Source organism: Dipodomys merriami, unplaced genomic scaffold, assembly GCF_024711535.1.
Source record: "Dipodomys merriami isolate MVZ:Mamm:240054 unplaced genomic scaffold, mDipMer1.0.p SCAF_21, whole genome shotgun sequence".
In the NCBI taxonomy this organism is placed as follows: Eukaryota; Metazoa; Chordata; class Mammalia; order Rodentia; family Heteromyidae; genus Dipodomys; species Dipodomys merriami.
In genome coordinates, this window is record NW_027203493.1 from 26,741,973 (window position 1) to 26,769,240 (window position 27,268).

Genomic DNA, 27,268 nt, shown 5'->3' on the forward strand with positions numbered 1-27,268 from the left:
GGCAGCATTTATGTGACCTCTTCTGAACCTTAGGTTGTATTAGGCAAGTGTTGGTTCCATTCAGTTTTATTTCGTTTGCTTTTTTTGTTTTTTTTTTTTCTGTGCTTTTTTTTCTGTCAGTCATGAGGCTTGAACTCAGGGACTAGGTGCTGTCCCTGAGCTGCTTCACTCAAGGCTAGCACTCTACCACAATGCTACTTCCAGTTTCCTGGTGGTTAATTGGAGATAAGACTTTCCTGCCTGGGCTGACTTTGAATCACAATCCTCAGATCTTAGCCTCCTGAGTAGCTAGGACTGCAGGCATGAGCTACCTGCACCTATCCACTTTTATTTTAATATTTCTGTCTCTTGCCCAAGCATAGAGCTCCTGCCCTTTCCTAAGAAACTATATTAATGTTTCTACTTTTGACATAACAGCTCTGCAAATGGCTGAAACCCGGAATTAGATTTCACAGGATGAAAAGCTCCTGGGGAGAAGATATTTTAAAAACCTGGAAAGCAACTTGTCAATGTCACAGAGGCACTTGAAGCCTAGCTTTGGCATTCAGAACTTCTACCTTAACTTCCAAAAGCATGACACCTCCTGTTGCTGCTGCTGTACTACTAGCCAATCATCAGCCTTATTTGGAGAGTGCTAGAGCCCAAAGCCCACTCAGTCCACCTTTGTTGCCCAGAATCTAGACTTCCAGAAAAAAAAATCTTCCTAACCAATGGCCCACTTCAAATCTAGTCTGGCTCATTGCCTATGGTGGCTGCTGTTTTCCTGGTCCATGAAGAGTACAATGATGCTGAACATTCTCTAGGACCTCATTTAACAACAGAATTTCATGATCACTTAATCCATTCCTAATATTCTTAAAAGCAATCCTTAAGCAATATGCTTTATGTGTGTTCCTAGTTAGCCAGTGTTTTATAGGGTCACAGACTGGGGGTTCAAATTCACTGCTCCATTATTCAATACGTAATTAATGAACCACCTGAGAATTACTTCAAAAGGAGAAAAATCTCTCCAGTAGGTGGCAGCAAAGGGCATTTACTGGGCACAGGGGTCCTGATGTGACCCTTACTTTCTTCACCTTTTACCCTAGTGAGCAAAACAAACTGGATAGCAAGGAGGGACCATCTTTGAGTTCATATTCCTCACATCTGCAAGCCATGGGAGAAAATTCATGAACATACTGTGCCATTACTGCTCTTACTGTAACTGGTGAAATTTTTATTTGTAAGTGATGCCCAGATTAATTTTTTTTTCCTCCGAAATAACAAGAACTGAAGAACAGCGCCCCCTAGCCCAACTCTAATTTGCACTCCAAATCAAGTGGTCTGAACCAGAGCCTCTTTACAACACCTATCATTAGATCTTTTCATATGTAACTGCTTTTGCACTGCAGTCTTTCTTTAATTAAAATGTGCCTGATATCATCTATTCATTTCCACTACAAGGCAGTGATATCTAAGCAGCTCACTAAGTGAACCACATGTTTATTTCATCTAGGACTGTTAACAGCCCAGACAATTGTCTCACTTGACAAATAAACTTTCCAAGCAGCTGTTTGGATCCTGATAAACTTATCACCAGCCAGACTTTACTACCTAAAGAAGACAGATGTGTGATGTGAGGAAGGTTCCTGGGCAGAATTAAAGGGAATGCCCTCAAGAAAGCCACCACTCCTACCCCTTCAAGCTACAAGAAATTATAATGGTATGAATTAAGAGACAATTTCTCCCTGTCTCCTTGGTAGGAGAAATATGTGGCATCAGGTACTGAAGTAGTATCTAGTGGAATGGAAACCCAGGCTCCAGGGACAATGGGTCAGATTCTTCCCTGCTTCTCGGCTTTTGGCCGGCTCTTTCCTCTGCCTCAAATGCTTTCCCACTTTAACCCCCTGAAGCCTTCAAGACGCAACTGGAAATAACACTTTCTGAGAAGCACCTTTCCTAATCACTACCATCTATCTGTAGAATTAATTCCCACCTGCCTTCTTCTGTATCTCCTTGAGCCAAACTTTTTTTATAAATCCCACCTCTATACCTCCTGTCAAACTGGTTAACAAAAACCTTTCCTAACTCTAACAGACTTTCAGCCAAAATGTACATACCCAGTAGTCAAGGGCCAAGTAAGTCACGTCCTCTTTACCTCTAAGTTACTCCCAAGTAGGACTCTCAACTGTGTGTTGAATGCAAAAGTAAACATGTGACTCTTTCGCTAAAACCAGATTTCCACAGCATGTATGGAAAAGGGTGCTGCGGGGGGGGGGGGGGGGAGACAACAAGACTGTGTTCTTAAAGAGAGTCTCTATAAGTAATATGCCTGGAAACCCTGTCTACTCCAGAAGGGAGCATGCTTAGGGCAACTTTTAAAAACAGTAATGAACACAAAGGCTGCAGACCAATGTATATCAGGTAATGTGATGTGTACTGAGGATGTAAAATGCCTCCACTTCCATCAAATTTCTCTCCCACAAGGCTCTGCCTCGTGTGTCCTGATCTTCCTCATCCTTCCAGGGTGTTCTTAGTTTTCAAAGAGAACCTTTCCTGATAAACCTGATTCTAAGAAGCAACGATTCCAGACTCCACTGAATCTTTGCTTCTCTGTCTCCAGGGGAGCTCCTGTGGAGAGAAGGAAAGGTACTAGGGGTTCTTTTGCTCCTGGAGAAATGGTCTCCTTGATGCTCTTGGATGAAGCAAAGGAAAACTGCTGCCGGTTCAGTTCTGGGGAAATGGTAAGAGCCAGTCTAGAAGCTGTAAGATCCTCAAGCAGGTAAACTGCGAAAGACTGGTGTCTGGGTAACAAACAGGGGCAACTTTTAAGTCAACCAAAGCCAGAGCCCCTGCTCAGCACTCATAGGGTCAACTTGTTCCCTGCCCTGAAGGAGAATATGCCTCTAGAAAAGACAGGAAGACAGGAAGACAGACAGACAGGAAGGAAGGAAGGAAGGAAGGAAAGATGGGAGGGAGGAAGGGAGGGAGGGAAAGAAAAGAGGAAGAAAGAGAAAGGAGGAAAGAGAGAAAAGAGAAGGAAGGAAGGAAGGAAGGAAGGAAGGAAGGAAGGAAGGAAGAAATGAAAGAAGGAAGGAAGGAAGGAAAGAAGGAAGGAAAGAAGCTGGTAAGGGGACAAGGTATAGGGAGAAAGATTGACTACAGGTCCATTACAGGGTTCAACGTCAGTCACCAAGGAGGACCGAGGATATCTGCTATATAACTGAAAATCTTCCTCCCTCCCCTGCATCGGGAGGCCCTTCTCTGGCAATGTCTTACCCTGGTCCACCTCCCGGTCATCTCTAAGCATCTACTCCTAAGGAGCTCCTTGGAGAAGCCAGTCTCCCCGGGAGGATTAGGAGAAGGGGAGCTGATGGAAGCGGAAGGAAGGAGTCCTCACAATGAACTGCGGACTTGAGACAATTACACCCGTTCGCCTTGCTCCTCCTCCCTAGCCAGCAATCTTCCATTAGAGCCGGGGAAAATTGGGCTTGGAGGTTGAGGAAAATCTCCCAGGTTGTCTTGCCTGCTCCAATTTCCACACACACACACACCTGCTCCCCGAATAAACTAGCTTGTTCGCTCAGCCCTAGGGGCGGGAAGCGGGTGGAGCAACAATACTCCTGGAGTGGGGAGAGTTAAGAAAAGGACCAGAAAGAAATCCCGGGATCCCGGGGCTCTCCCCCCGGCCCCCCGCAGCCGTCCTCCGCGCTGCGCCTGCCTTTCCCGGGCCCCGGCCTCGCCCGGAGGCAGGAAGCGCCTCCTTCGCGGGATGCATCCCCCCCCCCCGTGGCTGCCCTTCTCCCCTCGCCCCTGCCCGGGGACAGCGCTGTCCACCACGCCTTGCAAGTTCGTGGATGTGAGGTTCCCCAGGCTCGCGATCGCTGCGGGTTTTGACTCCCCGGAACCCAGAAACTGGTTACTAGCCAAAGCCAGGGTGCGACCGCACGGCCGCGCCCTTCACTCTTTGAACCGCACGCACCCCCCGCACCCCCAACACACACACATAACACCCCGCAGAAGAAGACACTTCTTGGGGCATCTTCTAGCTCAGGAGTTCCTCTTCTCGCCCTTTCACCCCAAAACCGGGCAGAAAGATTTTTAAGGCTCCATCCACGCTACCGCCCTTCCCTTAGGTCAGCGTGGAGCTCGCCTCCACATCTCCCTCCATGGTCAGGGTGGGTGCTAGGTACAATCGGGATGGGGGAGCGGGGGATCACACACACACACACACAGTGCCCACACCATCCCCCAACCCTCACCCCCACCCCCCGCTTCCCGGGGCTCACCCCTCCATCCGCCCCAGCTGGCTTTACCTGTCCGGGCGATGCACACGCACAGCCATACAACTAAAATCACATCCATCGGCATCGCTCCCGTGGGTCCCCGGCCAAGCAGGGCTCGCCGAAGCCAGGGGGAAAGGAAAAAAAATGCGCCTGGATCCCGGGGCGCGCGCGGGTCTCGCCGCCGCCAAACTTGCTAGCGGGCGGCAGGGGAGGCGGCTCGGCTGCGCGCGGGGCGCTGCGCTTGGGGATTGCGCCCGGGAAGGCAACCCCGGCCGCCCCGCCCCCAGCCCGCCCCCCGCCGCGGGCGGCCGCCGCGGCCACCGGGCTCCGGCCCCGGCCCCCAGCTCCCGCTGCGGCTGCGCTCGCCCTGGATGGAGCTCGCCGGCTCCCGAGCGCAGGAGACTCGGCCACTCCGGCAGGTTGTCCTTGGCACTGCGGGGGGAGAGGAGGGTGGCGCGGGGCGCGGGGCGGGGGGGGGAGCAGCGATCGGCTTCTCTTGCTGCGCTCTTGGAGCTGTGAGGACCCGAAGGCAGTCCACGGCAGCTTCTGCCACCCGGAGCACCCGAGCGGGAGTCCCGGGACCCGAGATGAGTGGGGGGGAGAGGGGGAGAAAGGGGGTGGGGGGGTGGCTAGAGGCTTCACACGCTCCAACCGCGCACAGCGGTGCTCGCCACGGTCGCCGCCTCCGCCTTCTGCGCGGCCGCGGGGGCTGCTGAAGTTAACACAGTTCATCCCGGCCGAGTCCAAACGCCGCGGCGCCCTCGTGGGTGGGTTGGGGGCTCTCTCTCTCTCTCTCTCTCTCTCTCTCTCTCTCTCTCTCTCTCTCTCTCTCTCTCTCTCTCTCTCTCTCTCTCTCTCTCTCTCTCTCTCTCTCTCTCTCTCTCTCTCTCTCTCTCTCTCTCTCTCTCTCTCTCTCTCCCCCCCCCACCCTCCGGGAACCCAGTCCCAGGCGACGGCCCCGAGTGTGCCCGGCCCCTCCTTGGAAACCAGTCACTCGGGATTGGCTCTGGGAACTACGTGGGGAGGGGCGAGCGGGGGGGTGGGACCCCGGAGGGACGATGGCTGAGCCCCTGGTTCGCCACCCGTACCTTCGCTGTCTGCGATCTCCAGGCAGGTCCCTAAAGAGAGGGTATTGGGGGGCGGGGGTTGCTCCTAGATGGAGAGATCTGCCGTGGAGGTTTGGGACATCTATTTGCAAACCTCACTCTGCAGGGCAAATGCTGCCACAGAGGGGAAATTCTTAACCTTCCCCCTCCCTCTTTCCCCCGCCCCCTTCCCCCCTCCCCCGCCTTGCTTGACTTTCTGGATGGCTTTTTCAAAATAAACCACTCTCCCTTCATACTCACATGGGGCGGGGGGGGGGGGGGGGCGTGCCTTTCCTCTGGGGTTCTCACCCCAAAAAGCGTTCTGTGGAGAGAGAAACTAGGTTTCCTTTTCAGCCTGTGGAGGAGTAGATGAGGGGAGGTCTCCCCCATTCTCCAGGCTAGCCCTTCCAGGACTGTCCTAAAATGACCTCGCTCGTGGGAGACCTCTTGTCCTATTTCCTATCTGTCCCACATCCGTCCAGGATATGATTATTAACCAGAATGTAGAGTCAAGGAACTAGAAGTGACAGCACCTCTGATAAATAACCACATGAGTGCTGTGAGATGCAGAGTTCGCCAGCTACTTAGCTGTGCATGCTCTCCACAGGAGCCCCACGCCCCCTGCCCAAGCCGCAAGGGCCCCTGTTCCACCCCTGTGACGCACTGGGGATCCAAAAGAGGAAAAAAGCAAACTCCTCAGCATCTCTCCTTTATTTCCTGGAAACCAAATCCTCTTCAAGAGGATTTCTCACTCTTTGCACCCTCGCCCCTCCCCTCAGCTTTTGACGGATTAGAGCCCCAATGAAAGTCACCAGATTAGGAGCCCTGGTTTATTAAAACAGGTTTCACTCATACGCTCCTCTGGTCTCTGCCTTATTTTTCTGGATGTTTCTGCATGCAAGCTGTTTTATTACTTGGCCCTGTACATTGTGGTCTCTCAGCAGATGAAAAAGGAAATGAACAAGAAGGTAAACCTCAGGTCGCTGAGTATTCTGTGCAGACCATAAGCTGAGTTGAAATAATAAGAGGTAAACTGATGTTAACTTTTCCCCCAGGCTTCAGCTTGCCCTAGAGGGGACCTCTCTGCCTTGACTTTGTGTCTTCATTCCCGAGTCTGAACTCTTCCTTCCACCTGGAGCATATTACACATAAAGCTAATATTAAGTCACACACTTTGAAGAAAGGTAAGATTTCCTAAATCAGGCTAGCTCTGTATGCGGGACATCGTAGGCCATACTGTGTTAAGAGACCCATGCCTTCTTTAAATATACCTCAGCAGCCTTTTATGGCTTTGAACTGTTGCCTCCCCGGCCTTTTTTTTTTTTTCTTTTATTCTCACCAACCTCGGAATCCTTAGGAACCAGTGGAAAGGAGAAGGGAGTGGGAGACAAATATGACCAATGTACATTGCGTACATGCATAAAAAGAATGAGCTACATCATCCCTGGCCATAAAGGAAATGCAAATCAAAACAACTCTGAGATTCCACCTTTCTCCAGTTAGATTGGCCACCTTTCTCCAGTTAGATTGGCAACTGCACTGTTGGTGGGATTGTAAACTAGAACCTCTAGACAGCAGTCTGGAGGTTCCTCAAAAACCTAAACATAGATCTTCCCTATGACCCAGCCATACTACTCCTAGGAATCTACCCTTAACATCATGAGCCAGGATATAACATTAAAAACAACAACAACCAAAAAAAAAAAAAAAGCCTGCACACCCATGTTCATTGCCACACTAATCACAATAGCCAAGATATGAAAAGAGGCCAGATACCCCACAATAGATGAATGAACCCAAAAAAAGGGTACTTGTATACAATGGAATTTTATACAGCCATTAGAATAAAATTGTGTCATTTGAAGGGAAATGGATGGAACTATAACAAATCATGGTAAGTGAGGTAAGCCAAGCTCAGGGAGACAACTGGCGCATCTTCTCTCTGATAGACAGAAATTAGATCTAAAATACACTGGGATATGATATATTACACAGGATTCTACATACTTACACAGTGAGATCAAAAGAGGATACTCTTAGGAGAGAAGCACAAAGAAGTAATACCTATGTGCCTCTTTATATGTATATAAAATAATATATCAAAATAAACTCCAAGATACGGAAAAAGAGATCACTGTTTTTATTTTAATTTTTGGAAGATTGTTTTCTTTTCTTTATGTATGGTGTATTCATGTGTCTATCTTAGGGGGGAAGCATACAGAACTTGAGAGGAAAGAGGTGAACAGGTACAGCAGTGGAGCACATGGGACATTGGTGAAAGTGAACTATACAACTCAGGGGTGGGGGTGGGAGGGATGGACTGACAGAGAGAGAAGGGAAGTCGCTGTGCAAAAGGAACTGTACTCATTACCTGACTCGTGTAACTGTAATCCCTCTGTACCTCACCTTTATAATAACAATAAATGTATTTAATTTGAAAAAGAATTGAACTATTGACTCAATTTGGCTGTATCCCTGGGTTGTTCACTGAAAACAAAATAAAGCCTATCTCAAAAGTTTTTTTTTTTCCTTTTGGGTCCTGTGGTCGTGGGGGCTGAACTCTGGGCCTGGGCGCTGTCCCTCAGCTCTTCAGCTCAAGGCTAGCGCTCTACAGCTTGAGCCACAGCGCCACTTCCGGCTTTTTTTCTTTTTGCTTCTCAAAAGTTTTTTGTTTTTTGTTTTTTTTGTTTTTGTTTTTGTTTTTGTTTTGTCGGTCGTGGGGCTTGAACTCTGGGCCTGGGCGTTGTCCCTCAGCTCTTCAACTCAAGGCGAGCGCTCTACCACTTGAGCTACAGCGCCACTTCCTTCTCAAAAGTTTTTTAAGTGAAGGAAAGAAATCCCAGATCCCCAAAAGAATTGCAGTGATCTCAGCGATCTGGCTAAGAACCTTAGAGTTCTCCATCTTCACGCCTCTGTGTAATTAGCTGGTCCTGTGGGGTGAGCCTTTTTGCTTATTCCATTAAATAAATAAAGGGAGACATATGTTCTGTCATAGATGTGTAGCATTCCATCCATTAACAGAAACAATAGTTAATCTCAACAAGGCCATTAAGCTTTCCTAGATAACTAAGGGCTTCAATCTCCTCTGTAGCCTTTAGTGCTGTAAAGTGGAATTTTTTAATCCTTGAAAGGACATTTTGAGTTTCATGGGTCTATTAGGCCACGTAGAAGAATCCTAGCAAATTGTATGGCAATGAAGGGACTGCATGCTATGTGTATGCCTGATGGCAGAATGTTGATCAGTGGGCACAACAACAGGCCTTGGCTTTCCTAATGCCATATCCTAAGCCCACTTTCCCATTCAAGGTGATCCCCCTATGTGCTTTCTCGAAGAGCCACTAACTTCTTTTATGTATCCCTCCTCTGCTTTTTCTTCCTGACCTCTAAAGATTGGAGTGCCCTAGGATTCAGTCCTCAGCCTTTTTCTCTTCTACTCACAATTGCTCTATTATTGTCATCCATACTCCTGGATTTATATCTATAAATGACTCCCAAATGTGCTCCTGCCTTTCCTCTGAACCTGGGGGCCTATATTTCCATCTACCTACTAGTACAATTTTCTCATGTCATCAAAATTTTAAAACGTGTGCTTCAAAGAACAAAACCAACATGATAGTAAACAATTTTTACCAGACATGTATCTGATTGGGACTTGGATCTACTAAAAATCTACTGAAACTACATAATGAAGACTCAATTTGAATGAATACAAAGGCTCTGAATAGACATTTCTCTGAAGAAGATATAGAAGGGGCCAGCAAATACATGAAAAGATCTTCCACATTTTTAGCCATGTGGAAGATGTGACTCAAAACCACAATAAGCCAAGCACAGTAGCGCACATTTGTATGCAAGTAGCACACATTTGTATGCATGTAGTGCACACTGAGTCTGAGGCAAGGAGAATCACAAGTTTTAACCCATCTGGGGCTTCATACTATTTAAGTGCAAAAAAATAAATAAATATCACCTTCTACACATTAGAATGGCCAGTATCAAAGAGACGAACAGTAGGTGTAAATATGGAGAAATTGTCACCTTTACATACTGCTACCTGGAATGTAAAATTGTTCTTCAGGAAGCTACACATAGAATTTTCATATGATCCATCAATTCTATCATTAAGAGAAATAGAAACTTTTGCCCACAAGCTAACTTGTACACAAATGTTATAGCATTATTCAAAAGTTAAAACTATAAACAAATCAATGTCCTTTGATGAGTAGATAAAAGTGTGACATATATATATATATGGAATATTGTTCAGTAATAAAGAGAAATTAGGTACTGCTATACAGTACAACATGGATCAACTTGAGAACATCATGCTAACTGAAGGAAACCCTTCACAGAGGCCATGTATCAAAGAACTTCATTTCTATGAAATCTCCAAAAAGACAAGACTACAGAAATGGAGCAGTAATCACTGGTTGCCTAGGGCTGAGGGGTCAGGTGGGAAGATGACGGGAGGAAGATAGGGGTTACTTTTGTGGTCTTGAAAGTGTTCTAATGTTGATGAGTGTAAAGCTCTCACAGATACTAATAATATACTGAAGCCGTTGAATGGTGTGCTTTAAATGGGTGAATTTTATGATGTGAGCTACACTTCGAGCTGTTTTTTAAACATCTTTAATGATTATAACAAAAGATTGCAAAACAGCCAAGTGGTACTTCTAATTTTTCCTTCCTCCAGAACATACTCCCTGATAACTGGGATGGTACCAGCCTTCATTAGATGCTCCAGCCCAATAATCCACTTGTTCTTGTGCCCCTGTGTCCAAGTCATCTAACTCTGCCAGTATGCCTTAAAGAAAAATCCCATTAAACATAGGTCCCATGGTTTCCCTTATTTGCAATATCTAGTATATGTCTGAGTCAAGCAGAAAAGGTCAGATAAGGTGATGTTAGGGAAATGAACCCTAAGATATGTATTCAAATGTTTTTTTTCTTTCATGCGATTGTTTCTAACGCATTTATAAGATGATTTCTTTGTTGCTTTGTATGTCCCTCCCCCACAGTATAACCCCTGCTTTCACTGTATTTGATGTTGGTATAATTTGTGGAGGGGAAGGGGAAAAACAAGTCGTTTAAATAAGGATACAGGTGGACCCATTGCAACAATGAGATGTACAAGTTGTTATGTCGAAAACAAACTTTACAACTTGGGGGGGGGGAGTGAGGAGGATGGGTGGGGGGACGGGGAAAGGATGGGAAGGGATGTGAAGGGGAAACAAAGGAGGAGGCTACAATGCTTGATAAGAAATGTACTCATTATCTTGCCCATGTAATTGTAACCCCTCTGTACAGTATTTTCACAATAAAAAATAAATAAAAAATTTTAAAAAAAGAAAAATTAAAAAAAAAAGAAAAATCCCATTAGTCACGACTTACCAGCCCCAGCTCCAATCCATCACCAGCTATTCCTTGGAATAGAGCAGAGCACACTCCAGACTGTTCCCACTGCCTCCATTCTTGCCCTCTACATTTCAGTCACTTCTCTTCTCCAGAAGACATAGTCTGCTTTTCAAAGCATGACCAAATCATATTTCCTTGTCCAAAAGTCCTCCTGCAAGTCATATTTTAGAACAATCCAAACATCTTTATAAGGCCCTGCCCACTTCCCCAGTGTTATCTCTCCCCATTCCTCCCTCCCTCACTCCGGATGGATTATTTTTGAAGTACCTTAAACATTAACATTCCATCCTTCCTTGTGGTCTTTGTCCTTACTCTTTTTCTACCTGGAATAGTCCACCATGAATCTTTGTTTGGTGCACTTTGTGTGTCTGTATGTGTGTGTGTGTGAAAATACCTTACAGAGGGGTTACAATTACATGAGCAAGGTAATGAGTACATTACTTATCAAGCATTGTTGCCTCCTCCTTTGTTTCCCCTTACCATCCCTTCCCATCTTCCCCCTTCCTGTCCCCGCCCCCCCACCCTTCCCCAATCACCCCCATTTGTTTTTCGACATAATGGTTTGTACATCTCATTGTTGCAATGGGTCCACCTGTATCCCTAGTTAAACAATTTGTTTTTTCCCTTCCCCTCCACAAATTATACCAACATCAATACAGTGAAAACAGGGGTTATACCGTGGAGGAGGGACATACAAAGCAACAAAGAAATATTTTATAAATATGCTAGAAACAATAGCAAGAAAGAAAAAAAACATTTGAGTATTCACTTTTAACGTGACTAAAACTTCTGCTAAAATGTTGGCTCCTTGGGAGAGAATTTACCTTAAAAAAAAAAAAAGCATTCTACTTTATCCCCAACGCTTTCTACTTTATGATTTTGTCTTCCCAAATACAGCCCCCGCTCCACAGAGTCAGAATTTTGTCTTCCTTGTTCACCATAGTACTTTTCCACTTAGTGCAGTGCCTGGCACATTTCAGGAGCACAATAATAGTTGAGTGAATGCAACAAAAGATGTTCTTATAGCATAGAGAACTGACTTCTTATTGGCTATCACCAAGGCAATGGCCTATTGACTTGCTCCCCTGGCCCCCAGAGATACTCCATTGCTGATTCCATTTCTCAAGGGTAGTGGATCCCACAAAGAAAAGGGGGGAAGGATTCCTTGTCACTATTCAAATTGAATCCATAGGCTACAGGTAAATCCAAGCATGAGACACTTCCCATCTACAGCTTTCAAATTCCCACTCCCAAAGTTATTGTCCTTTGTCCAAACAGCTTAACAACTACCTTCACATTGTGGACATGTAACAAACTTGCTTATAAAACAGGAGAAAATGAGACGGCAGTTATATGATGTACTGTGTCCTTCAACACACACACATAGACACACACATACATACCAAAAGACAAGTTCAAGTCTTAAGCCTGGTACCTGATAGTACGACCATATTTGGAAAGTGGAGTCTTTGTAGAGAGAATCAAGTTACAATGAGTTCAATATGGGCCTCAATCCAATGTGAGTGACCCATTTTATGGGAAAGCAGTCAAGAAGACTGTCATCTCTATCCTCAAAGATACCAAATATCTTTCTGCCAGGAAATATCAATCTACTACCTACATTTTGCCCACTGTGGCCTGCCACATAACATCTCAACTCTGTGTGGCCACTGAAAGCACTTATAAACTACATTTTTCAGCCTTAGATCTCTCTTTCCATCAATGCTATCCGGATCCACTCAACATTCATTCTTAAAATGGTCTTTCTTGAGACATCTTTTGGGGTCCCTCTCTTAGGAGAGTCCTTTGCTGCTTTCCTTTTGCTTTCCAATAAACTTGTTCTGTCTACTGTAACAACATTCCTTCCTTTTTTTAAAAAAAAATGGTCTGAGCTGGGTGCTGGTGGCTCACACCTGTAATCCTAGCTACTCAGGAGCCAGCTGGGGCAGGAAACTCCTTGAGACTCTTATCTCCAATAAACTACTCAGAAAAAGCTGAAGTGGTGCTGTGGCTTAAGTGGTAGCGAACTAGCCTTGAGCAAAAGAAAAAAGGTCTGTCTTACCCAGAGGTTGTATACCTTATTTGCTTTCATCTACCTGGAAGACGGTCTTGCTGTCCTACTGAGAGGCCAGCTCCCATATACCAACATGCTTTTTCATGAAGCCACGGGGAACTTCTTCCTCTGATTTCCACAAACCTGTCCTACATGGGATTCCAGTACTCTCCAATATGTGTTGTGGCTGTGTGTGCACATATCATGATCCCACTCACTGTGAGTAACCCAGTAGATAGATCCAGTTTTACCCATAGTTCCTTGCACACTGTAACACAAAGCTCTATTCTTCAGTCAGAGCCAACACTCAATATTTGTTTGTTCAATTTTTAAAAAAATGCATTTTTGAGTATCAGCTTTGTGTCACAAACTATTAGGTCCTAGAAATGCATAAATAATTATGACATTGAATATATGTGAAAATAACTAAAGGGGCAAAAGAATCAATGACTGAGGAAATGCGACTCAGCTTTGGTGTTGATTCACATTCTACTCCCATCAGTCTTTCCTCCTAAACCTACAAGGATCTATAGGAAGTCTTCTGCAAAAGGAATAAAAATGGAATAAAAAAGAATAAAAATAATTTTCAATACAAAAATTCTCATAGAACTACAAATAGCATGAAAGGCAAAAAAGGAGCTGCCTGAACTATACATGGGCTTTGTCCACATCTAATCAGAGAAACAAATCCAATCTTTGTAAAGTTGGGCCATTTTAAAAGCACTAGAGAAGTGTTCTGCTAAAAGGGGACCCTACTGTGAATCTTTAAAACAGCAAGTTCTCATCCCACATGCATATCTTTGTAAATACAATTCCAACAAAATAGACTGTCATGAAAGAATTCATGTCTCGGATGTAAATGACCTTGGAGTTCTATATAATCATGAGATTCTGAATCTCTACTTGTGGGAGAGACATCTAGGCAAGGAGAGTAAAAAAAGCACAGGCAGAAAATAATCCAAAAGAGCAGGAGGAAGCTGAATAAGAAATTGTTTTCAGAAATGGGAGGAAAGGATGGGAGAGTGCAGGAAGTCAGTTTGATTGGTATGCACTGTATGCATGTACACGAGTCACAACAACACCCCCTTATACAACTAATATATGGTAATAAAATATAAAAAAAGAAAGTAGTAGGTATATGGCAGACTGTTTCAATGAGGAGTGGAAGAGGAGAGAGAGGGTGATAGGATGACTATAATAAACATAATATTCATGTGCGTATATGTATGCTTGTAGGATACGTATGTGTATGTTTATGCACATATATATTTATATGTGTTCACATATATACACATGCATATGTGTATGTATATATATATATATAGAGAGAGAGAGAGAGAGAGAGGAGCACAATGAAGTCCACAAAAACTTAAAATGGAAAGAAAAAAGAGGGATGGAGTTAAAGAATAATATAGATGGGTGACTTCGATTAAAGTACATTATATGCATGTATGTGCATAGCACAATGAAACTCTTTTGTATAATTAACTAATGCTAATGAAAAAGAAGAGGAGAACTTGGCACTGGGTGGCTCACACCTGTAATCCTAGCTACTCAGGAGGCTGAGACCTGAAGACTAAGGATTGAAGCCAGACAGGACAGGAAAGTCTGTGAGATTCTTATCACCAATTAATCACCAAAAAAGCTAAAAGTGAAGCTGTGGCTCATGTGGTAAAGCACTAGCCTTGAGCAAAAAAGCTCAGGAATAGTGCCCAGGCCTTGAGCTTAAGCCCTAAGATCTGCACCAAAACGAGAGAGAGAGAGAGAGAGAGAGAGAGAGAGAGAGAGAGAGAGAGAGAGAGAGAGAGAGAGAGAGAGGAGAAAAGGAGAACAGCAATGAAGTCTAAGAGGAGGAAAAGATGGTATACAAATGCGGACAAGGAACAAGTTTTGATAAGGAAGCCAGGATATCTCTGAGTGGACCTCCCATGACCTTCTCCTTCCAGAGAGACCCTTGTATCATTTCTTCCTAACATCCCAGAGTAGTCTGGATCTGCCATCACTGTGTGAACTCTAGGTTTCCTGTATTGGTCCTTACCCCTTGTTATGGTTCAGAAATGAAGTGTCACACACAGGCTCATGCATTGGTTGTCTGGCTCCTCACTTCCAGCAACATTTAGGAGGTAGTAGAAACTTAGGTAGGTGAGGCCTAGCTGAGAAAATAGATCAGTTTGGAGCCTTGCCTTTGAAGATTATACCTGATCTCTGGTAACTGCCTCTGTTTCAGTCAGCCATGAGGTAAAGAGCTTTCTACGCCATGTGCTCATGTTATCATGATGCAATTATGAACCAAACTCCCTGTAAACAAGCCAGAATAAACATTTGCCCCTCTATGTTATTCTTCCAGGTTTTTTGGTCACAGCCACACAAAAGTAATTCATATCTACTACTTAGAAAATAATGGTCAAAGGGCAACCGAGCCCCATGGAATTGCGTATCAGCTTTAAAAAAATTCTAAAGAAATACCTCTTAGGGTAAGGAGGATCATAAATGAAATAAAATTTGGTCATGACTTGATAAATATGGAAATTGAGTGATGTGGCATAAGGCTTCATCATCTAGTCTATCTAATTTCTGCACATCTGAGAACTTTCTAAACACACCCATGCATGCACACATACACACACATACACACACACACACTGAGAACAAAGGAAACTCAGGAAGATGCTGAGCCTATCCCAAAGTTTGATCCTGTAGAGAATCTTCTTGCCAGGATCCTTGCTGGAGAGAGAAGACATAAACGCTGGCTTTTTTTGGTATTTGCCACACTGTACATCTTCTGAAGTGTAATTTCATGGCCATTATTGAGTGTATGTGCAATATTATTTTTTTTGCTGTAGGCTTTTCTCAGCCTAAAGTTGGACTACAGGATGGACACCTGTGCTCTTGGCATAAGCTTGTGAAGGCTTTTCTCTTCCCATTGAAGCTGGCCCAGAACTTCCATGTAGCTGTCTAACATTAAAGCTGAAAATGGTGGCAGAACATGTGTTATGTACATTGTGTTCACTTAAGAAAAGAGTCAAACATCTAAGTTGACATCAAGGACAGGCGAGCTCTTGACATGGGACCTCGGGGCCCTATCTCAGAGCAGGAAACCTGGGATTCCACATATTTACAAGAATAGAAATGACATTTGCTTATTTAATGAGTACTCTGTCTACCAGACTCTTCAAATCTAGGACTATTTCATGCGATGCTTCCTGGAGCCTAGCATTACTCATGACCTGTGTAGATGTTTTCTGAATTGAAATAAACTTGAATTGAGAACTGACAAAATAATAATTTGTCCAGTCTCCCTTCCTTAGATCTTTCTCTCTGTCTCATTTTCTCTTTCCTCCCTATAAGGGGACAATTAATAATTCAGCAGAGAATAGTGCATTCCAGTGATTAAGAATATAACAATTTAATTTATATTTGTTCCTGCAGTTGCACAACAATATCTCAGTTTCCCAGGAGGGCAATTTTCCATGGCCATTCCAGTCTTCTCACAATAAAACAGATCAATACTGGGGAAATGTGGAGCCCCCTTTGTTAAGAAAGAAAAATAGTGATTAATGCATTTGTAACAGACACAATACTATGATCGTCATATTTTAAACACTGACATTTATTTAGGGTTTTTGTGGACTCATACATTGTTAGGATAAATTCTAATTTATATCAGTATATAATAAGCAAATATATAATACAATAAATTGCATTTATACACATAAATACAAAATTTGAGGTAGGGCCTCAAGAATAATGACCTCTTAAATGAATAATGCATAGTATATAATATGTACTCTATAAGATATATATGTATATATGATGCATCATTTGTAACATAATATATTTTCTTCATGTACAGTTAATGAAAAAATATAAGGACTTGATTGGGGAACATATCTTTTTTTCATGGGCAACAGTACCCACATAAGATGCTTGCATTGCTGATATTATCCATACGCAATTTAAGAATTAACCTATTACTTGATAGGTCTATAATAAAGTGCAAAAAACGACCAACAAATGAGAGGCAAACAGCTCCTACTCTGTTACTAAGTATCACTCTAACAAAACACCCCAAAGGCAAATGGTTGCCTCATCCACAACAGGTAAATCAAACCACTGCTTGCTTTTCAGAGGTGAAAAACACCCAACACAAAAGCACTTTCTCTTTGGCAGCAGGCTGTTGTGAGATGACCTGAGCAGAGATCACATTTGACAATTCCTTGGCCTCTCCAGATCAGAAACAAAACCTGGGAAAGACAGGAAGCTTCACTTTGGGAAATCTCAGGGCCACTCCAGGGAAATGAGAATCAAGGCCCAAATCACCTGCCTTTCCTCCCAGCCTGGAAATTTTCTGGATGATACCCAGTATAAAACAGGAAATGCTCATTTGTTGGCCTTGGCCTGTGTCCCTGAAAGGCAACCTGCTATGTAAAACACTTCCATTCAGGTCATCTGCCTCAAAACAAAAACACTTTGCAAATCCTACCCAGGTACTCCAGGAGCAGTCTGTTCCTGCCAACACACATCCATCTAGCAATAGTTACATGCCAGCCTCTGGGAACAGTGAGGAAAGAAAAATCTGAATTTAAAGCATGGAAAAACCATGCTGACAGGAGATGGTAAACAAGGAGCACTGAGGCACATGGAGATCAATAGAAGACATACTGAAATGAAAACTCAAGTGCCATCACATAAGACATTGGCATAAAGACAACCAAAATCTTACCCAATTAAAGATCATCACATTAAACTCTTTTTGTTTAAAGTGCTGCTCACTGAAATACAAGTTGATTCCATTTCTGATGTCTTAGAAACACATTGGAAATTGCAAAGACATTGAGGTCATCAAGATTTTTCATTGACCACAGATATCATGCAATAAATAAATATACAGGAGAAAGAACGACTACAAAAATACCAGCACTGGACACATTTGTACACAACAAACACAGCCCTAAAAAAAAAAGAGTAAAAGTTACTAATGTGCAAGACAAACATTTGCATAAGAAGCCACAACATCAATAGTTAAGAAATATACTTTTTTTTCTCCATTAAGGATATTTCAGGGTAACTGTTTTTCACATATGGCTTGTTTTTCTCTGAATGGGTTCTGGCATTTGTGGATGGAATGAAATAATATCACTAGTGGAAACTACCCCATCATGCTTCACAGCAAACCAATGAAAGTCTTTTCTAAGTAACTCAGTTGTTGTTGCTGTTGTTTTTTCTCTTCAGTTTGAAGGGCAGCTCTCAGGTGGCAGTATACTACAGTGTTATTTATTTTATTTGCATTCATTCAATTTTTTTTCTTCCAATTGACTGTGCGGAAACAAACCATCTGGCGGTATACAACTCAGCTCTCAGCATCCCAGCCAAATACACAGGAGGTGCAACACTGGAGATACACCAGATACTGAAAACAGCTCCCACACCAAACGCTTCCCTGCCAGCGATAGTCTTGAAGGTGAACAGGGCTCTAAAACCCAACACAATCAGATTTAAAAGGTAAGCATTTCTGGAGTAAGTTCAGAACTTTTCACCTGAGCCTCTTCCTTCAAGTAGATTTTATATTCAACTTGAAAATTGCAAGGAAAAATAAATTTTAATTTTTTTAAAAAAACACAACTTAAAAAAAAAAGTCCAGCTGTTGAAGAAGCAAATACTGGTTCTTATCTAAGGTCTTACAAACCCTAATAAACAAGGCATAGCCAGTCCTAAATAGAATGTACACTAGCTAAGGAGGAAGACTCAATCCTTACAATTAAGTCACTTTTCAATTTATATCTGGCAACATCAATGGGGCTACTCCCCCTTCTTTTAATCGGGGCAGCAATAATTCGCAGAAATTGGTTTGGCTTCCAGCCTCAGACTCCAACCCCATGAAAGAATGCTAATAAGTTTAAGCACTTTTCTTCAAACTTCAAACTGGAAAGGAGCTACAGATAATTTCCAGGCCTATCTTATTTCTATACAGTCAACTCACTTCCCAAGCTACTGATTGGAAAGGCTAATTTCTGGTGCCACCTTGTGTCATCTGGTACAGGAAGAGGGGCTTCTCAGAAACATGGCTTTCTTAGGGAAACAAGTGCTGAGAATAGACAAAACACAGTGGCTAACAGTGGACAGGTGAGACCATGGCTCTGGTTCCTGACGTTAAGTTTCAGGGAGGCTCCAGGTTTAGTCTCTGTGAGAGAGCCCACCAAGGCCTACCTTAGGGAGACAGAGGGAAAGGAAAAGAAGGAAGAGAGAAAAATACACACTGTTGATGAAAGACATGAAACCTACAGCTCAGATCCCATCTTTCTTTCCTTTCCTAAAACCTTTCCCTCCCCCCACCCCCAACAGGCTATTTTGGGAAGCTGGAAGTTCATAAATCGTTGGCAAATGATGATGATATTTGCCCTAGAAATGGAAGAACTTGGTAAAATGAGTTGAGATACTTTTATACAAATGAAGTTATCATTCTGAAAATGTTACATTAAAATCTGTTGTTGAGGATGAAAATGTCACATCAATTCACAAGATTTGAACTAAAACACTTTGCCTGAGACCCTGTAATATGAAGAAAATGATTGAAATGGTCTCCTATGGAGGGAACAATTTTAGGTTTAGATATTAATACTGTGGGTAGGGGGGGAGAGCTCAGACTATACTATGCTAAATGCACCATCTCTATAATGATTCCTAAGATATTTATAAGGACAGAAAACACCACTATAAGTACACACTACATGAGCACATTTTAAAAATCTCATATATGCATGTTCAGGATACAAGAAGATTATAAAGGTTACGGCTTCACCAATCTCAGCCAACACATGATTTGCTCTCATTAGAGTACAGTTACAATAAGCACTGTGCATAGGGAACTCTGGAATTGAATTGGCTAAATGTCGTCTTAAAAGCTATAGTCTTAATTGGCTCACTCACTACTTACCTAAGCTGTATTTATCAGATATTTCTGTAAATACAGTGGTCTAAGATGTACTACCAGAGTGGTAAATATCATGATTGCTTTCTACTACATCCTGTATTTCTTCAATTTCTCTATGATCACAATTGGAATTTACTGTGAATGAAAAAGAGTAAAAATTGTGAAAGTGTCATTTAAAGGTTTGCATCATATATATATTAGATAGAATCAGGTTAAGTCTTGCTTTTCCCAGAGGTTGAAAGACAAGGTATCTTTAGCTTTCAGAAAGACATTTAAAGAAGAAGAAACAAAGCATCATGACATTGGACCACTCTGCTTTGAGGCTAGAGCTCGGCTATGAGCATAAAAAAGAAAAATCAGGCACAAAATATAGGAGGGCTTCTTGTGCAGAGGTGTAAGAAATAATCAACCAAAGTCACAAATGTGGTTGTTTTAACAATACGACTACTACTACTAATAATAATAATAAAAGATGACTTGAGGGAAGAGAATGGACACTTCACCCAGACCCACAGTGGACAGACAGTGAAATATCCCAGTTTGTGGTACACTTGGTCCAAATGAAGGAAACAGATACCCAATTGTGACATCAAATACAAAGTTCACCACTTTAATAGTGTCCAAATCTACCAGCCTTATCTTATATCCAAACAATTGGTCCTTCTAAATGTACAACCTAAACTTCTCTCTTCTGAATAAAATCACTACATTTCTCCGCTCAGCTCTAAAAGACTGACAAATCCAAATAAACAGTCCTGGAAATCTACCATTCTCTGCATGCCCTACTGGCTTCCTCCAATGACAACACACAGTAGGCACTTCTCTATTGACCAAACCAAACAGAGCTCACCCAGTCAACCCATTCTCCTAGGATAAAGCAAGTGCTCAAAGGAGCAACCCTTCCAGACAGTGACACCATGGGCTCAGGCAAGCAGTTCTTCCAGTGGTCTGTATGCGTCTCACTATAGCATGCGACACTATGGCCTATTTTCTATGTAACACTCTCATGCATGGCTGTGAACCAACATGTCTGGAGAAAGAAGAAAACCGGGACTAAAACTTGGGAAAATCTCAAGGGTAGGAAGAGAGTTAAAACAAAATGAAGTCTGGACTATCCTATACCATGGGACTAACACTGGGTACCCAGTTCTAAATCCTTTACTGGCAGTTTGAGTCCCAGGGAAGAAGTTCCCAAGGGGTCAATCATATTCTTGTAACGTTCTCCACGGTGTTGAGCTAAGAACGGGCCCCAGTCTGGCTGTGGAGAACACACCAACTTCAGCCTCTGCAAAAACAAAATGTTAGAGACACACATGATTATGGAAGTAGTCTATCTTTTGTCCCTAGGAACCACCTACCCCTCCCCATACTGCTTAGGACCACTTCTCCAGAGCATTTGTTGAAGCCAAGAGCCCCCAACCTCACCTCCACAAAAGAGGCAGTTAGGAAGATTAGTTCCTATTAATTAATTAAGCAAAGGACAATAGAAAGAGATTCACTTTGGTTCACTTGAAATTATTTATATCACCCAGCAAGGCGATATTGCAATTACTCCATGTTTGCCTTGCACAAGATTAATAGAGGATAAAAGGCCCAGATTTTAATTACACATTTTCCCCCCTCCAAATGAGCAGAATCTGTGAGAGTCTGTCTCTGCTGCTAAACCCAGTCAGCAAAAGACATGGGCTCAATGACTTTTGCTCTATAATCTCTATAGTGAGTTGCTTCATCAAAATAATTGGGTTTTGTTTAGTATTTTTCCCAGAAGTGTATAATAAATAAATATAAATAAATGACCAGAGGGGAGCAACATGAAACCTGAAGAGTCATTGCTAGGAACAACTGAAAATTATAATTATCGGTTGAAAAACTATATATTCCTAAGGGGGAGGGGAAGGGGGGGAAGATGAGAAGGGATGGGAAGTAGAAACAAAGGAGGAGGCTACAATGCTTGTTAAGAAATGTACTCATTATCTTGCCCATGAAATTGCAACCCCTCTGTACAGTATTTTCACAATAAAAAAAAAAAACAGATGAAAAAATATATATTCCTAACTTGGTTTAGCAGTGTGAGTTTGTGCAAGTGAGCTAAAAGTAATGGGAGTGTCTCTACCCTTTAAACTGAATATTTTTATGGAAACCAATATTTGACTGGAATCCTTTCCAGGAAAAAAAAAGAAAGCATATTTCTGAATACATAAGAGGGAATAATTATATGTTTATTACCTATTACAGTGAAGCTGGTTCTTTTAGCTGTTGGTTTAATCTCCCCTTAATTGTCAGCTTGCTGCCTTTGTGTCCCGAATCAGCCATAATAAATTTATATGGCTGACTCATCAGCTTAGAGAATTTCCTAAGACAACAGTAGCAGAAGATCCACCAGGATCTGTTTGAGGAAAGCTTTTCTAGATCTGTTGGTGGAAAAGTTGATCTGAAGCAAGACAAAGCTCTTCCTCCTGCCCCACAGCTGGACATGAATGCATGGGACCACAGTTAATTCACCTCAAAAGGATACCTAACAGCATTTTCCATGTACACACACCAGGACACTGATTCAATAAGAAGGCTCCTAGGCCTAAACTGCCCAGCTCCATGCCCATCTGTAGATGGACACTTGTGTGGTAGACTATGACCTTATTCCCATACTATTTCTTCCCTGCAGAGCCTCCTCATTTTATCAATCTGGCTGCCCACGAGCAAAGCCCATAGAGCTGTTTTCCACCCTCTGTTGGCAGATATTTCTATGTCTTGATCTCATCCAATGCGTCTCAAATTTGAATATGCCTGTGAATCACTTGGAGGAGATGTGCAGCCTTCTCTTCCCAGAGATCCTAGTTTCAGAAAGCTTCCTGGAGTCTAAGCATTTGTAATTCCAACAGCTTTCCAGATTTCTCCTGGACCCACCCCTAAGTAGCATGAGTCTGGTCCAAAATGCCAGGCCCCTGTATCTTCAAGGCAATGGCTGAGCTCTGTCTTGATTCCTAAAATCCTGTACAAATGGTATTCAACAAAAGTCTGATCAACTGGATCAACAAGCAGTCCCCTTTCTATCGACTCTAGGCTGAAGGTAGATATTATTATATTATTATTATTATTATTATTATTATTATTATTATTATTATTATTATTATTATTACAAAAGGGAAATGCCTTCTGGGAGGAATTAATAAAGACAACTCTCACTTCATTACAGCCATGACCTGGAATATCTTTATTTATTTTTTTAACGATGGTAACAAGGTTTGTACTCAGGGGCCCATACATGTTAGCAGGTGTTCTACCACTTGAGTCACACCTCTAGCCCTTTTGCTTGTTTTCTTCCTTTTAGTTATTTTATATAAGGCCAGCTTTGAACCACCATCTATGTTTCCTGTGTAGCTGGGATCTCAGGTACATACCACCATACTTGTCTCATTGCTTGAGATAGGTTCTCACTAATATTCTTGCATAAGCTATCTTTGAACCATGATTCTCTCAATCTCTGCCTCCAGAGTAGCTGAGAATCCAGGCATGTACCACCATACCTGTCTCCTACATGAGTTCTTATTACAGCCTATGAAAATAGTAAAATGTTATGAAGTTGGACCTTTCAGTCATTCCTAACACAAGAACCAAAAGAAGGAGTGGTCATTTGAAATGTAATGGTAATTAATATTTGGTAGGAAGGAGGCTTGGATAGAGAGGCATATCAGGAAAGGGAGGAGCTGATATGTGGTTAAAAACTAAAGAATGAGCCAGGCACTAGTGACTCACGCCTGTAATCCTAGCTACTCCGGAAGCTGAGATCTAAGGATCATGGTTCAAAGCCAGCCCTGGCAGGAAAGTCCATGAGACTTTTATCTCCAATAAACCACCAGAAAACCGGAAGTGGCATTGTGGCTCAAGTGGTAGAGCACTAGCTTTGAGCTGAAGAGCTGAGGCCCAGAGTTCAAGTTCCATGGCCGATAAAAAACAAACAAATAAAAGAACTAAAGAATGAGATTCAAATGGTGGCTAAGGGGAGAGAAGGAGGAGGAGAAGGAAGCTTCAGAAAGAGGAGACACTCTGATCATTCGTTCCTCAGAGCTGTCCCCACAACAGGAGCAGCATGGCAAAGCTCAGCCTGTGGGTTGGCTGCACACCCCAATTACAAGGGTTATATACATATGGATTTCATAGAAACCATGGCAACTGCAATCACTTAATTTCCCTCTTGAATAAGTTGACTGGATCTTTTGTGTGTGTTTATGGGTTGTTGTTGCTGTTTTTTTAATGCACACTGCTTTTAGGGGCTCTCCTGAAGGAGAGAATAGGATAGCAGGGGGAAAGCAAATAGAATTACCTCAATAAATCTTCCAGGGGCCAGATGCATTTTTATCACAAACATAATCGGGATCCAGATAACTGAGCAGGCAAGCATTAACCATCCGAGCACCATGGACCAGTTTGGGTAGCGGTAAGAGCCATAGGTCATTGGCTCCCACTGGTAAAAGCTAAAGCAAAGGATAAACTGGGGAAAAAAGAGAAATCCAACGTTAGGGTGGTGCTGTGATCATGCATTATTCAACAGGCATGTGCTGAACCCGTTATGAGCCTGATGCTTTCATTTCCATTATCTTATTTCATACCCATGTCCACTCTGAAACAGAACGTTCCAAATGAAGAAACTGAATTTCAAAGAGGTGATGATCACATGCATTTAGCTGCTGCTGCCCCAGCATTTACCATCCCCTAGGAATTGTGTGTGTGTGTGCGTGTGCGTGTGTGTGTGTGTGCGCGCGCACACATACAAACTGAGATGAACTAAACAGTCAGCAAAGTGACTAACAGGAACAAGTGGGAAGGAAGAAGGGGCGGGGAGTTTGTAAGGGATTGTCTGTATTTCCTACAGTGGATAATCAAACTTGTTATATGAATAAGCTATGTTAAATTTATGCATTTTTAATTTTTTAAAAGATTGGCTTTCTCTTTGCATGAGGGATGGCCCACATCCAGGAGCTGCCTTTTAAGCTGTCTGAGTGAGACCCAAAGTGGTCCCTGAGCAGTGACTGAGCCAGAAGCCTGGTCCTATAATAAGCTATTGGGCAAGCAGAGAGGATCCACAGCTCCCTCTCCAACTGACTCAAGGTGAACGAGTGTCATTGCCAAACAGTGAGCTGAGAGCCCAGAGACCGGCAGGCTAATCTTGGCTCTACCATTAATTAGCTGAGGGACCTTTGTGTCTCAGACTTCTCTGCTATAAAATGGATATATTTCACACCATGTATAGAGTAAAGGAGTTTGGGAATAAGAGTCTGTTAGTTGCTCGGGCAATCCCCTCCCCCGATTTTAAGAGGGGTCATGATTTATTTTCTGCCCATTATCACTGAACACTTGGCTAGAAACATATATAGGATCTCTCTGAAGGTTCAGCCAGTGTATCTGAGGAATAGAAAAATGTATCTGCTCAAAACAGAGGCACCTGTGAAGTTGGATGATGAGTTCTAGCTGCTCTAGCCAAGCCTTTAAGGATAGGGAACATTTCCCTAGGAAAATCATGTGGCTTCCAGTACTCATCTTGACCATGGTAGCCTTAGCCTAAAATACCTTTCCCACCTGAATCCTATCCCGGTCTCTTCCTCTCCCATCCCATTAAGCTGTGAAATAACTATCTAAGAATGACTGGGAGAAATAACATCAGGGAAAAGAAGATATGGAAGTACTTTGGAAATACATGACCCACTATACAAATAGAAGGCATCTATATTGCTGTTGCAAATCCCAGGCTGCTTGAGCAAATGATTCTTTCAATGCAACAATAATTCAATATATTGATTCAAAGCAACATGAGCCCAAAGACAACTGTTGAGAAAAAAAAATGTTACTCTAGAAAGAGATGCTGCCTATTCTAGGTTCTTTTTTAAACACTTGCCCCTAGAGTTATAAGCTTTATTAGCCAGTCTATTGGAAATAGGACCTAATGTAATTATGGTAAGCTGCTCCATTTCATTTACTATATAAATAGCAATACATCTGCTTATGTGTGTGCATAACTCAGAAACGTGATCTGACTATGTATACAATAATTGCATGGAGAATATTTATAGCTTCATAAATCTGTGAAGGCACATATAAAAATGATCAATTTTATTTCAGGGGCTTCGAAGTAATTTAAGCCTATAATCTCAAGCTATTCTAGCATACTACAAATTCCATTTTACAGAAGGGAAAAATGTAAAATATAAGTAGAGTTTGGTCCTTGGACACCCATTTCCAATTGCACAAACATCATATCAAACTTATATGTACAGACCTATTTTTTGCCATCAATTTCCCTCTGCCAAGTCAGCTCTAATAAACCTTGTTGCCAGATGGGCCTAGCCCTGAGAGATGGTAATTTTTCCACCAAATCAGACCCATCTTGATGCTTTACTGATAGTGCCAAAGGTAGCAATGCAGAGAGACTGGTTAGTAGTTGATGATAGTGAAATTGACCATTTCTAATCATCCTTAGCTTCCAACTAACACAGAAAGGAAATCTGGTCCAAGATATTATCTGTGATCTGGATACAATTTCTAACATGAATTTTGGTTTGGTTTGGGTTGGTTTGGGTTGTGGGTCTTGAACTCTGGGCCTCAACACCATCCCTGAGCTCTTTTTTGTTGTTGTTGTTCTCAAGATTAGCACTCTAGCACTTTGAGCCACAGCTCCACTTCAGGTTTTCTGGTGGATAATTGTAGATAAGAGTCTCACTCACAAGCGGAAAAGGTCAGATAATGTGATGTTAGGAAAATGAACCCTTAGATATGTATTTTAATGTTTTTTTCTTTCATGCATGTGTTTCTAATGCATTTATAAGATTATTTCTTTGTTGCTTTGTATGTCCCTCCCCCACAGTATAACCCCCGCTTTCACTATATTTGATGTCAGTATAACTTGTGGAGGAGATGGGGAAAAACAAGTCGTTTAAGGATTCAGGTGGACCTGTTGCAACAATGAGAAGTACAAATTGTCATGTCAAAAACGAGCTTTACAATGTCAGTGGGGGGGGGGGAGGGGGGAAGGGGGAGGCTGGGAAGGGAGGTGAAGGGTAAACAAAGGAGGAGGCTGCAATGCTTGGTAAGAAATGTATGCATTATCCTGCCCATGTAATTGTAACCCCTCTGTACAGTATGTTCACAAATAAAATTAAATTAAATTTAAAAAAAAAAAGAGTCTCACTCACTTTCCTTCCTGGGCTGGCTTTGAACTGCAATCCTCAGATCTCAGCCTCCTGAATAGCGAGGATTACAGGTGTAAGCCACCAGCTCCTGGCTTAACATGTGTTTTATAACCAAGATCTGTTAAGGCACAGAAGAGCTAAGGAACTTCTCAAAAACAAAAAAACATAGCAAGTCCCTGGCTTTTTCCCTGATAGTAAGATTAGGACTATTTTAACCTACAAAAATAGCCAAAGTCTACCAGGAGATGAACATTTGGGCTCTTAAGAAATGTTCAGCGCAGGGCTGGGAAGGTGGCTCAGTGGTAGAGCGCTTCCCTTGCATGCTCAAGGCCCTGGGT

At 42.6% G+C, this 27,268-nt stretch overlaps 2 protein-coding genes across 3 annotated transcripts in view; both read right to left on the reverse strand.

The window, feature by feature from the left end:
- The window catches only part of Nell1 (neural EGFL like 1), an 824,312-nt gene extending 819,813 nt beyond the window's left edge, over positions 1–4,499 (reverse strand). For both annotated transcript variants that reach the window (XM_070032057.1, XM_070032056.1), the window contains exon 1: positions 4,296–4,499. In XM_070032057.1, coding sequence (XP_069888158.1) covers positions 4,296–4,350 — 55 coding nt within the window. In that variant the 5' untranslated portion in view covers positions 4,351–4,499. The remainder of the gene's footprint in view (positions 1–4,295) is intronic.
- A 16,349-nt stretch (positions 4,500–20,848) lies between these two features.
- Slc6a5 (solute carrier family 6 member 5) overlaps positions 20,849–27,268 on the reverse strand; it is a 52,979-nt gene continuing 46,559 nt past the window's right edge. Inside the window, exons 14-15 of the mRNA XM_070032058.1 lie at positions 24,071–24,238; positions 20,849–21,034 (exon numbers count right to left, since the gene is read on the reverse strand). Coding sequence (XP_069888159.1) covers positions 20,879–21,034; positions 24,071–24,238 — 324 coding nt within the window. The 3' untranslated portion in view covers positions 20,849–20,878. The remainder of the gene's footprint in view (positions 21,035–24,070; positions 24,239–27,268) is intronic.